The sequence below is a fragment of the Poecilia reticulata genome, linkage group LG6 (genome assembly GCF_000633615.1).
Source record: "Poecilia reticulata strain Guanapo linkage group LG6, Guppy_female_1.0+MT, whole genome shotgun sequence".
Taxonomy (NCBI): Eukaryota; Metazoa; Chordata; class Actinopteri; order Cyprinodontiformes; family Poeciliidae; genus Poecilia; species Poecilia reticulata.
The window spans coordinates 446408-460062 of record NC_024336.1 but is presented as its reverse complement, the minus strand read 5'-3'; the positions used below and the strand labels follow the sequence as shown (position 1 = coordinate 460062).

Below are 13655 nucleotides of genomic sequence, written 5' to 3'. Positions count from 1 at the left end.
GTGTGTGTGTGTGTGGTTGTTAGATCTTACCACTCTGAATGGGCACAGTCATAGAGACTATGATCTTGTGGTTTCGTCAGGTTACTACACACACATCTCAACTCTGGCTGACGTTCAGGAGAATGTCATGGAGTATCTGCATGTGCTCAGTCGACCAATGGTTATCAACCATGACCATGACATCATCTGGACAGAAGCCTACATGGACACAGTGGTAAGATGACCCGTCCACATTGCAGCACAATCACTTGAGTGTCCTTTCCCCGAAMACGCTGCAYATTGCKCATCATCTTCATTTTCATTTTCTTCATGTCTGTGACTTCATGTCCATCTGTCTCTTCCTTAAACTGTATTTGGACTCATTCTTTCATGAACCTGTTGGCCATGAAACCCACTCTGGCAGCTTCCCAACACAAAGGAGGTAAAAAATAATAATAATAAATTAGTAAWTAAATAAATAAAARTAATAATACAACCTTTTTACTGTGAGATGAATGTTGAGCATTTCTGTCATATTTCTTCTTCAAGTTCTTTTTTTCAGTTCTGGCCAAATATGCGATACTATTGCAAACTTTGTGCTCATAGTTAATTTCTTCCATTATGGTAGGAGCCAAATATTTTATCAACATGCTTATTATGTTATTAGTTACTGTCTGTTAGTAAAGTTCCCACAATCTGGATTCCAAGCATTCAGTCAGGTAATCTTGCGCAGCACAAACTTCAGCTGAAAAGAACTGTAGAAAACAGGGACATAATCTGACATTCTTCACACTACTGGTTGAGATTGGCAGAGTTGTCAACATGCATTTAAAATGTCCTTTATTTTACACAAATAAATTCAGCTTCATAATGCCATCTGGTCAATCACTTTTCTGCTGTCTGAAATTATATTTTTTTGTAATTGCCTTGTTGTGAATATGTAAGTATATAAACTGAATTGAATTAATGAGGAACCATGTTCTATTGTCTTTTAGCTTTTCTACACCAAAGCTCAGAGTCTGCTGCTGATGACTTCAGTGGCCATGCCAGTTTTTAGCAAGAAGAAGGAAACGGTCAGTTCAGCAACTCGCCCTTTGATATTCTCTGAAAGTCATATTTATTTGTTCAGATACAATATCAAATCCACATATATGTGTAAATTATAWTGGAACAACTTTCTGAACAATTGATAAGTGAAGTTTATCATACATGGCTGAAAGAATTTATTTACTTTTTTTCATTTTCAACATAAAAAACATAAAAGTTATGAAAAACAATATGTGGACATGACMCACAATAGTAATCATGTAAAGTATGTGTAAAACCAGTCAGTGAATACAATTAATAAGAAATATAATATTACAAATTCTTGAAAGATGTTCAACTTATTKCTTTGCACACATTCAAACATGTTTGAAAATTTATACCAATGTCYGACCCAGAATAGAAACAAATCCGAAACAAAAAATCAGCTTAGATCTAGTTAATAGTTTTCATAGTGGAAAATATTAATATATTAACAGAAGACATTTAAACAGTGACATTACCAGAGAAAGGAATAACTGAATCACTGAAACATGACRTTAAGAGAGGTTGTGTGTAAACTCTGCCTTCATGATGCTGCCTGTCTTCAGCTGTCGCATGGCATCCTGCTGGGTGTGGTTGGCACTGATGTTCCCCTCATGGAGGTGATGAAGCTGGCGCCGAGATACATAGTGAGGCCGAGTGTTCTTCACTTCTCCAGCTTTTCAAAACTTTTATTCTCACACATGTGAATAAAACTGAAAGCAGTGTTGTTTGTTTTATCAGCTGGGACCGCATGGCTAYGCCTTCCTCCTCAACAACAATGGGTACATTCTGGCTCATCCTGACCTCCGACCTCTGGTGAGTACAGCTTCTGAACACTTTGTTTTCTGCCACAGTGATGGATAAAGCAGAGCTGCTGAGCATCAAACTAAATCCAAACTTAGTGCTCAGAAATAGAAAGATGTAAGAAACTGTGGCAGTCATTGTCACTGACTGCTTAGCAACAGAACAGACTTTAAGTCAACCTTACAGTCCTCTTTAATTAGTGGCCAAAGATCAGAACAGGTCAGACGTAATATTTTATTTATTTATTTCTAAAAGCAGAACATTACTACCTTTTTTTTAACTTTATGCTGACAAAGGATATTCATGATAACAAACTCCAACACTCGATAAATGAGGCATGTTTATCCAAATGTCAGAGGGATGTAAAATGATTATATTAACATATAGACAATGGAAACAAAAGTATGCTTGTATATTATTCACTACAGCTCTTCCCATGGAAAATATAGAACAGTCAGCTCTTCAGTAGCACATTATTTAAGAAGGGAAAATTYCAAGGATGCACAAAGAATTTAACAAAAAAGTAGAAAAAATTCTACAGAAGGAAATGAAAAGGAATGCTCTGAACTCGTATACCACACATTAACATAACCCAATAACATATACGTACACATATATAGTTAGCACAAAATTAGAGGAATTTGTATTTGGTCTATCACTTTYTTATATCAATTCTTCTTTATAATAAATCTTTACAAAATCAACTGGTGCCATAGATTAGGCTCCTCTGCCCATGTCAGGCAGTTTATTTTGTTATTGACTCTGATTTTTTGTCCTGGGTGAATGAAGTCTGTCCAGCCCTTTGAACAGGCACCCCAGCTCAGATACATAGTAACAGTGCTCCTCTGTCCTGCAGTATAAAGACGGTAAGAAGCTAAAGCCAAAGCCAAATTACAACAGTGTGGATCTGTCAGAGGTGGAGTGGGAGGACACAGAGGAGATGGTAAACACACACAGGATTAAGACTAAAATGGCTGCAATTTAAATCTGGATGTATTCAACAGTAAAGACTCGATAGATTGAGTCTGTGGACCTGATTTAGTTATGTGAAGAATCTTTTTGCACTATTATTGTAATTTTAAAGTGTTATATGTTTGTAAAATATATGAAGTGCAGARATGTTGTTGAGTAATTGACTGAAGGACAGACAGATATTTGCTTAGTAATTGTTCATGTTTATGCAAATGTTGTGCTTTGGTATTGTTCAGTTCTATCTAGTCTAATTTGTATTTTTATTCTTACAGCTGAGGACACCTATGGTGAAAGGASAGACAGGCAGTATGACCCTGAACATCAGAGCCTCTGTGGATAAAGGGGTGAGAAAGTTCTGAAAAACAAAAGCTTCTTATTTCATCCTGCTTAGAGTCGACTGTAGTCGATTAAAATGAGTTATATTAATRAATCCTGCTCACCCACAGTKACTGTTTTTACCAGAACTGTTGTTGTAACTCGGCTCATGTAAAAACTGGAGCTAAAAACTGARTGTCTCACAGGCAGGAAGTAGAAGTGATATTATTGTGCTCAGGGAAATCTTCATAAACTGGAAGATTAATAGACAGGTTCATTTTACGTCAATAAGTTAACCCACAATTCAGTTTATCATAAAATTAAATATTAAATCACATCAATAAGAAAGGATTTTYAACACAGAAATGTACATTCACTGTATGTATCTGGAATCAGTTCTTCATCAGGGCTGCTTCTGTTTTAATCATTGCTTGTCAGGTTTATGCTAAGTTTTGTTTGTCTGAAAAGAGAACAGTCTGCCACTGAGCAGCAGTCCACAGTCCTTTTTTATGTATCCCAGCTGAGATGCTTCCAGCATTGTCTCTGTGTYAGGACTGGTTTAACAATGTTGCTTTTATCCCTGTTTCTTGTCCTCGCCTTTTTCTACCGCTCAACTTCCACACTTTGAAAAGCCAACTTCTTTGAGCACAGCCTTCACCATAAGACAACCTTAAAATAAAATGTATAGATTTCAAACCTCAGATTCTTAGTGCTCCCACCGAGGAAAAAAAAAGAACAGAACTATATTGAGTTAAAGCGTGAAAATCTTTTATTTCTTCACTTAGATGCTTTTCTATAGCATATATAGAAAAGTTTCTCAGTTTCTCAGAATATTGTAATATTCTGAGAAACTGAATTTTGGAGTTTCATAATTTTCAAAGCTAACAGAACTAACTGGTTGATATATATATCACTGTGTGTGATGAATCTATGTAAGTGTGAGAGTTTGAATTGAATTCCTGAAATACGTTTTGATGTTATTCGGCTTATTGACATGCATCATGTTCTAAACATGCTATGGGCARTTTGATTACAATTTCTGTTTTGAATATTGCCTGATCAGATGTGTTTTTTATCCAATAGAAAAGACCAATGTACCTCACCAACAACTACTTCTACACAGACATTGCTGAAACGCCTTTCAGGTATAACACAGTTCATCTTTTCGTTTTGTCATGCTATACAGATATGTTGAATTCAATGCTCTTATTTTCTTTTGTTTGTTTCAACAATTTCCATATACTTCAATATATACAAATGGAAAAGTTGTGCTGAAATGAATGTTCTTTTTGTGACTTGTGTTCTTCAATAACATTGGTGGAATCTACCAGTTGTTTATTCAGTATAAAGTTTAGCTTTGTCCCTGTCATACCCGTTAGCTTTGGCCTGGTGCTGACCAAGGGTCACGGCAGTCTGATGTTTACAGGAAATGTATCAGTGGAAGAAGGTAGGATTTTYGGTTATGTTCTACACACCAGCAATATTTTATCTTGTCATTATAAGAAATCAAACAATATGTTCAGCTCAGTTGGATTATCTGACAGTTCTCTTGAATGCTGTCATTAATGCAGAGTGAATGAAACATCAACACTCTTGCTCTTCAATTGATATCAACTCCTGTGATTTATTTTACTGACTTACATATTTTTACTTTCCAATATAGGTCTGCATGACATGACCTCCCCTGACCTAAGCATCGCCTCTGAGTGGTACGTCTGAAATGTGAACTGACATTTAGAGTAAATCRAGATAATTYATAGACCTTTTAACTCCATTTAGTGATAGACAAACAGCTGTTAAAATTACCCCCAAAACAACTCTAAATTATGCAGATGTTGTTCAATTGTWKTWWACAGCAATGGWACAACAACAYATTTACATTYATATATTTGAAACAAAATTACTGAAAATATGGAATAAAAGTTTTTTAGTCCCACTTATCATGTCAATGAAAAATGTTTTTCATACATTTTCCAATGCAAGAAAAATGGAATATTTCCATTGTTAGCTGCTTATATTCAATATATAATTTGCATGTTAAAGTTGGAGATGATTTTGCATTACAGATGTTTAAGAACTTTTGGAGTCAAGTGAGATGCTACAWTAGCAATTTAAACAAGTTACTTTCTTAATGTTAAAATGCAAACATACTTTAGGAAATTATTATAATGTGCACTGAATTGTTCTCATTGTCCAKGCTCTTTTCTTTATCTGTCGTTTCRTTTACTGGATGTTGATTGTCCAGCTGCTGTATGTTCTGCACATGTGTGCTTTAACACCTGCTGCGCACTTCACGCCTCGGTGGGGAGTGTTACAGAAAAGCTCCATTCTGAGAGCTGGTTTCAAAAGCTCTGATCACTGGTGATGTGTTAACAATCAGCTGGACCTCAACAAAAATGTTCTGATTTCACTGAAAACCAGGCCTGTGTGAACAGAGCCTGCGCTACATGAGCTCAGACCTGGGGTGGGATATTGAGCATAGGCATCCAAAATGAGTGTAGAAATGACCATTCTTCCTCTCATTCACCAGTGGGAGCTGTAGAAATCAAGAAATCAGGCTTCCAAYTGGATCAACGGTCCTTTGCTTTGTTTATCCAACTGACAAAATCTTTTTTTCTACAGGACTTACTGTGAGACAGACATCGACCCAGATCACCGAAAATACACCCAGCATCAAGCGGTCATCAGATACCTACAGGGGAAGGAGCCTGACCTGGAGTGTAGGTTTTACCTCCTCACAAAAACATTGTAACATTATTTTAGTAAATTTTTCCAGTTTGCAGAATGATGTGCTTCTATTTGATTCCACATGTCTTTTGGCTTTAGGTGATGAATTGTTGCTCCAGCAGATATTGTTTGATGCCGTGGTAACAGCCCCACTGGAGGCTTATTGGAACTCAGTGATGCTTAATGACAGGTGAGACCACAGAAACTGAATCAAGTGTGAGCTCACAACTGGACTATAATCTGCTGCTGTAATTTAAGTTCTCTGATAGTAATATGTATGTGTCATGCCTGTCTAATGTATTGTGGTGTGGTGTGCAGGGTGGAGCCAGGGGTTGAGACAGCTTTTCTTGGGACTCGCTCGGGCCTGATGAGGTTAATGAGATATGCAGGAACGGAGACCAGAATGGCAAAGTAAGGATGAGAACACCGACTCAAGACATAGTCTGTCTCTGTAGCAGAAAGTAAATCTCACTTACATAACAGAACGTGTAGATAACGCATCACACTGSTGGCTCTCAATAAATTAGAATATTATCAAAAAGTTTGTTTATTTCCATAGTTCAGTTCAATAAGTGAACACGGTGTATAGATTAAACTTTWATTTCAGTTAATTATGATGATTTTCCTCTAAAAAAAACTATGAGAAACATGACATTTAATTTATTAGAATAAAAAGTACGTTTAATGCCAAGTTAAAGGTTGTTTTTTAATAGGTACTTTAAATGTAGTAAACAGGTTAGAGGGTTTTATTCTGATGTACTTTTATCTGAACAAATCTGATGTTCAGCAATGTTCAATATCACTTTCAATAAAAGTGATATTGAACAAAATCACTTTCAGTTGATTTTTTTCAAAACAAATAAAATAAAATTTGATCTAAAGTTAAATTTATCGCTTACAGAAAATTCCTGACTCCATCGGACAAAAACAACCTGTTCACCATCGACCATTTCCCTCTSTGGTATCGCCTGGCCGTGGAAAACACTCCTGGGAGATTTTTATACTACGCTGTTAATGACAAAGGTCTTCACTCTTACATCTCTTAACCAAACATATTTGGTTTGTATTCTTTGCAAATAACCAATCAGAAAATATATGAGTTTATTGAAAATGATTGTTCTCGTAACAGGAGTGAAGTATGTTATAGCAACAACAGCTGTCACCGTGTCATCTGGAGACAAAACGGCCATGGCTGGAGGTCAGTGTCAGCTGTAGTCCTGATCTGCTTTCTGGAGAATGTCGTGTCAAATACATTTTCTCTTTTAAGTCTCCATGGAGATTTTCCTGATGTTGCCTGGTCTGTGGCATTTACGCTCATAGGCGTAGGAAGCCAGGGAGACAGGGGGGACATGTCCCCCCGCCCAATATTAGAGAGAGCCACATTCGTCCCCCATTTTAAAATCTTCCACTCGCATGCTTTTATTTTGAAGGCGCATAACAGCGCATTCAGCAGAGCGCTTCCTCCCCCTCCCCCCTCTGAACGGCTCAGAGTAAAGGCAGCAGCAGACGGAGTCAGAGAAACTCCTTGAATGAGGTAAACGATCTGTCAGGAAGTTTGCCATGAATATCGCTCGTTTATAACATCTTGTTGTCAGTTTACTTTCATATATAGAACTAAATCTTTTTGGCTAAGGGGTTTTAATTCTGGGATAGTCACATGTCCAAAATTGTACTGCTAACTTTGTTTAAAAGTTAGCTAGTCTAGTCACAATGATTTAGAATGAGACTGAAACAGCAGCAAAATTACCCTTTTTATTATTTAAAGTAGTTGTGAGGCAAATTCTAAAGTGAGTGTTCATCCTGGAATGACGGTCATTATACTATGCATAAATTTAATCTGATTATTGGATTGTAAATAGTAACATGTTAGAATACTTGTTACTGAAACAAGGGTCAGATTAGAGTAACGCATTACTGATGTGTTGATGGCATAATTGTTTGACATTTCTGCTCAAGCTATTTACTGATCTGTCAGGTTTCCGATATGCGTCCCCCCAATGACAGACTGGTTCCTACGCCCTTGCTTACGCTGACCACTAACAGTGGTTCGGATTGATCAGGATAAAGGAAATAAAAAAACAACATATCGTCACCTTCCTAAAAAAGGAGACCTAAGTCAATTTTTTGCCAAAAGTATTTATTTATTTAGAAATGTATTGCCTAAATAAATCACTTTTGACAAAAAATGACTTATTTTAGGAAAAATGTCAAATTTAACTCAAATCTACTGATGCTCCTGATATATTTTTATTTACATTAAAAAAAAMAAAAMAAATTGAGACATAATTCAGAATATGTCGCCTGCAGCAACAGAMTATTAGTTAGTGGGATTTAACTGATCTTGTTGATGAGGGATTACAATATAAACCCTCTCTGGAGCAGCTGGAGAAGGATCAATTCAGTCCCTGACAGATCAGAGGATCACTAGTGTCAACTTGCCACATTTTAATGATATAAAAAAACAAATCCTTCCAAATCTAGCATTCTGTATAAATCAACTGAAAACTGAAATAAAACAGGAAATGTGTAAAAAAAAAAAAATATCAATCTGGTTGCTAAAATGTTCATAGCCTTAAACCATTATTTTATGTTTTGCTTGATTTCAACACTCTGAACATCACACCAAATATTATTKTACAGTAAATCTAATGAAACTTCAGGGTGTGCATAAGAGTGACATGACAGTCATAAACATGACATGACATCTGTTATGAAGATGAAGGAATCTTCATGAATGTTTACGACTGTTGTCATGACATGTCATTTGGTAAATAATGACATTTTTCATTCAAAGTTGCATTAAATTTTGCATTAAAAGTTCATTAAATGTGTCAACTTTGCTACCGCTACCCGGTAGTAATATTTCAGACGGAGCGCCGCTTCTGCTCCACCCGGTAGTGACTCTCACACCGAACCTCTGTTTAAAGCTGCAGCATCTAACTTAAAAAAATACATTTTACATACATATTAAAACTTTCGCTGTCCTAACATGAGACAGATAATCTCTAAAAAAATAATCGATCTCCTCCCTGCTCTGCATAATTACTCCTCTCAGTCAGAAACAGCCAATCAGAACTAGCAGTAATCAGCTAGCCGCCATGTTAACAGGAAGTTTTCATTCAGTAACTCAGGGTTGTTTATTGTAATGGATCCTGTATTTGCCTTTAAATGTTAAGTTTTATACTTAAACTTTTTGGCAATGTTGAGAGGTTTTATTTTGGCTCTTTGCATTATTTAGCCTCTTCAGAGCCTTCATATGTTATCAGTCTGTTAAAGATAGTATTRYCAATAGCAGTACAATTTGCACAATGCCTGTTTTGTTTAGTTTTCTTCTTGGAAAAAGTTATTAAAAGCAAGTTTTTGTCTAAATTAAGGTGAATTCATGGTTCCTTATTCCACATAATGTAACCGGTAGTATTTATGATAAAAAATAAATAAATAATAATTATGTGATCAGTATCGGTGATCGACCCTCATGGGTGATCGGTATCGGTATCGGCAGGAAAAAACCTGATCGGCACATCTCTAGTTATCATGCATCAAATGTTATAAAGGCGTAATAGCAACTCAAAGGAAAAAATCCAAACAGTTGTCATTAATAGAGAAGGAAAAATAAACATTTGAACAATATAAATTAAAGGATTACAATGGATTATAAAACTTACCTCTCCCCACTGGAACGAATAACAAAAGGGAAAAGGAAATTAATAACTTAATATTTATAATAGTCCTGGAGGACCCTGAACAATAGAAGAAAATAAAAAAATAAGGCGGAGTTGGAGGACCWAACCCCTTATAGTRGACACAGAGGGACACAAGAACAGTCAAGTATAAGCGGACAAAGGGGTTTGGTCCGAAAACATGAAAGAACACATTTTGTGTATATATACAATTATTAATATAGACCCAGTTACACACACAATGTCAAATAAATTGTAACCATTTTTTCTAATTTGTTAAAGCTTTAGTGTTGAACCACTGCGACCTTTGTGTGTATTCCTGTTTTGATAATAATAATGATAATTCTGATAATGATCAGAAAGCTACTGCGGTGTAAGTAAAGGACGTTTGTAAAAATTCTGACCCACCTTTCAGCACAGCAGGGGTCCTTGAGATAGCGATTATCCAAAAGAAATCAGGAAAGCATAATAGCCCAGGTTTATAAATAAATAAAATATAAATAAAACCTACCTCAGATGATTCACAATTTACAAATTTTTTAAGGGATTAAATTGGGATTCACAGCAGATGCTGTCATTGTGATGTCATTTGGCCAAAAATTGAACTTTGTGAAGTTATTTTGAAAAACCAAATACTGCTGAGAGAAATGAATTCCTATCCTTAGCTTGATGAGCAGTGCAACTGAGGTTGAGATAATGTCCATCCATTTTCTTTACWCCCTTGTCCCTCAGTGGGGTCGGGAGGGTTGCTGGTGCCCATCTCCAGCTAACGTTCCGGGGTCACCCTGGACAACACAGAGACACACAGGACAAACAACCATGCACACACACACTCACACCTAGGGGCAATTTGGAGAGACCAATTAACCTGACAGTCATTGTTTTTGGACTGTGGGAGGAAACCGGAGTACCCGGAGAAAACCCACGCATGCACAGGGAGAACATGCAAACTCCATGCAGAAAGACTGGGGCTGGGAATCGAACCCAGAACCTTCTTGCTGCAAGGCAACAGCTCTACCAACTGTGCAGCCCATTGAGATAATGTTTCAAACAAATTCATTCCTCATAAGAGAAAAACTTCCAGACAAATCCTTGATTATTAAGGATTGGTCATGTGACGTCCTCACGTGTTTATGCAGCAGTTGATTTTTAAAATGAGAGTTGTCATAAATGTTGTACCTTGACAGAAGGGGTTTGTAGTTCAGAGCTTCTCCTCTAGGTGGTAGCAGAAGTCTGGAATTATTTAGTTGTAGYTGTTACATTAAAGCTTAAAGCTGGATTCTCTCATATATCAGGTCTCAGTCATTGTCTGTCCTGAGAAGGTATGATAGAAAAATACTAAATTAACATAATTTACAAGTTGTCAAATATGAAATGGACATGACTGTTGGGAAACTAATTTAATTTGCATTGCTGTGCATCTTAAGCTTATACTCAGATGCTGTGCAACAGGAAAACATAAATAAAAAAAACTAGAATGTCCAGATGTGCCAATCAGCACATATATAGGTTTCATATGAAGAACACAAATGCATTTCAAATGCGCTACAGTTTTTAAACTTCACCTAATCTAACTTGTTAAATTAGTTGTACGATCACTCCGCGCCCAGAGTTTTAGCACAGTGGCAGAATTGCAGAGTTTCTCCCTGCAGACGCTGTTTGAGAAATGAAGAGCAAAGCTGCCAAAGCAATTGGATCTCAGCATGTCAGAAGCTGCTGATTCGATATCCATACACAAAGTCACAGCCGTCTTTAGGTGTGTCAGTAGACAAAGCTGGGACGTCATCCAGGTCAGTCTCAGTTCCAGACTTGGCTATCAGAGGCTGACCGCGGCTCTTCATCTTTCTCTGGTACCGAGCCATCAGTGAGGCATACACACAGCCGTAAGTTGCTGCAACAACCATCATGATGCACACAGTGCCACACACCACTCCTGCCACTATTTGTGTGCCATGTGCCCTGCGTACGCTGACTGGCCTATGTCGCTGCCGAACACAGTCATCCATGCTGCTGAGCCGCCCTGGTGGGCAGGGAGGCTTAGTGGCCTGATTCAATGCAACATCCTTGGTTGGACTTATACAGTACGTGAACATCTCTGCTGGAATGCTACGGATGTCCCTGCCCTTAAGGTTCCCGGGAAAATTGCACTGCATCACATCTACCTGTCCATCTGTAAAACAAAGGGACAGGTGAGAAGACAATATGGCAATGTTATATCAAACTACTCTCTTCACCTATTTTGGAAATGTTAACCTGCTTACCTCTGTAAATTAACCACTCCATCCAGTTCTTGAAATCCCTCAATTTGCAGTCACATTCCCAACGGTTTCCAGCCAACTGGAGCTGCTGGAGGTTAACTAGGGGCTCAAATGTAACTCTGTCTAGGGTCATAAGCCGATTGTGAGCCAGGGACAACCAGGTGAGTCTCTGAAGCCCATCCAGGAGGCCCTTTGGCAGTAACAGAAGGCTATTAGAGGACAGATCAATCCCCTGCACTTGCCACAATCCCTGGAAGACCTCCTTGCTTAAACCATCACTCCCATTCAGTCCATGGCCAGTCACTGTKCTGTTGTCAGAGGCTGTTACAATAACACCAAGGTAGTTAGAAGAGAGATTTAACCATCGAAGGCTGCTCAGGCCAAGGAAAGCTCTAGGCTGCAAACTGTGAAAATGATTGTGGGACAGATCCAGGAGCTCCACGTTGCTGAGGTTCAACATGTCGCTGCTACCCAAGGAGGACAGGTTGTTCCAAGAAAGATGGAGCACCAGAGAATCCAAGCCTAGCTGCTTTTGGATGGGCATCAGAGAGACGAGCCCCACAGCAGAGCAGTCAGTTGTGTTGTGGATGCAGGTGCAGATAGTAGGACAGCCACTGACTGAGCCCAGAAGCCCCAGCAGAACCAGCACCACTCCAGTGGAAGCCTCATAGACTAGGAGACATGAACAAATGAATAATAACATTCTTAGAAACACTCCTGTGGACAGAGATATTTAAATTCTTACAGACTTGTTCTTAGTTTGGAGTTGTAAAACAACAGAAGGAGTAACTGAATTCCTACAGTGTGAAGGTTTATAGAAACTCACCCAAACTCCCATGGTGACTCTGTCCATGCCTCATGTTTTCAGCATTCACTCTGCTGTAAGCGCCGGTTTACATTTTTTCTCGTCTTGCTTGGTGCTGGATAACCCTGATATCCAGGTTTGTAGATCAACCTGAAGAAGTAATTAAAGAAAATGTTAAAGTACAATGGGGTTATGAAATTAAAGTAGAATTGAGTTTTTGATTCGGAAAACATAAAAACAGAAGTTTATAAAATCCTAGGATGCAGGATACTTATCATAATATATGTGGCAGAATGAGTTGCTCTCAGGGGTTTAAGGAATTTCAGTGCTGTACCATGATAGGATGTCACTAGTGGATTAACTACAGTAAAGAGTTTTCCTTAAATAATTAAATAATTCATAGTCAACTGTTGATGGTATTACAAAAAATTTGAAGTAACTGGAAACAACTCACCCCTAGGGCAGACAGAGCTGGATCAGTAACTGACAGCATARTTCACTGAGGTCCTCAAATTTCTGCACACTCGATAGCTATCAACTTTCAAACTTTGTACAACCTTCAGATGCKTGGAAAGCTTAATTTAACTTGTCATTTAGACCCAGCTGCATGACCAAGCAGCTGGGTCTAAATGTTGCAATGAACTGGTTTGTTGAGCAGCAGACTTTCTCTCAATCATGCTTTGCTGTTTGACAATATGATGAACAAATCTGAATTTGACTGTTCCCTGGAGACMAGCGCTTGCTCAATTCCGTTGAGTCACATGATAAGTTTTGTTGCAGGGATGATTATGGCGTAGGGCTGACTCACAGGAGCCGGTCTCAGGCTCTTAGTTTCAGTAAAAGGAACTCTTACTAAGATATTCTGGAAAGTTTTATTCACCCAATGATTTGAAGGCTTTTTCCACATGGCTCCAAACAAGTGAASAAAGCCAAACAATGAAAAAGTTTGGTATGGGAGAACTTGGCTGACATTCATCTCTTTCTGACTTCAACCCAAAAGACCATCTTTGGATGAATTAGTATCCTAAAGGTGGTAAATTATTAGTG

At 37.9% G+C, this 13655-nt stretch overlaps 2 protein-coding genes across 2 annotated transcripts in view; one reads left to right on the top strand and one right to left on the bottom strand.

Annotated features, from left to right (window-relative positions):
• Nucleotides 1–13655, top strand: part of LOC103465652 (voltage-dependent calcium channel subunit alpha-2/delta-4-like) — a 60050-nt gene that overhangs the window by 28389 nt on the left and 18006 nt on the right. Inside the window, 15 exon segments of the mRNA XM_017305137.1 lie at nt 81–214; nt 404–421; nt 975–1052; nt 1614–1694; nt 1789–1863; nt 2708–2794; nt 3096–3167; nt 4222–4283; nt 4518–4585; nt 4802–4847; nt 5761–5858; nt 5965–6055; nt 6184–6276; nt 6767–6888; nt 6995–7063. Coding sequence (XP_017160626.1) covers nt 81–214; nt 404–421; nt 975–1052; nt 1614–1694; nt 1789–1863; nt 2708–2794; nt 3096–3167; nt 4222–4283; nt 4518–4585; nt 4802–4847; nt 5761–5858; nt 5965–6055; nt 6184–6276; nt 6767–6888; nt 6995–7063 — 1194 coding nt within the window.
• Nucleotides 10929–13649, bottom strand: LOC103465650 (leucine-rich repeat and transmembrane domain-containing protein 2-like). Its single transcript, XM_008410670.2, has 3 exons — nt 12630–13649; nt 11807–12475; nt 10929–11715 (listed from the first exon to the last, which is right to left on the bottom strand). Exons 1-3 carry the CDS (start codon nt 12661–12663, stop codon nt 11252–11254), a joined length of 1167 nt encoding a protein of 388 aa, XP_008408892.1. The 5' UTR covers nt 12664–13649; the 3' UTR covers nt 10929–11251.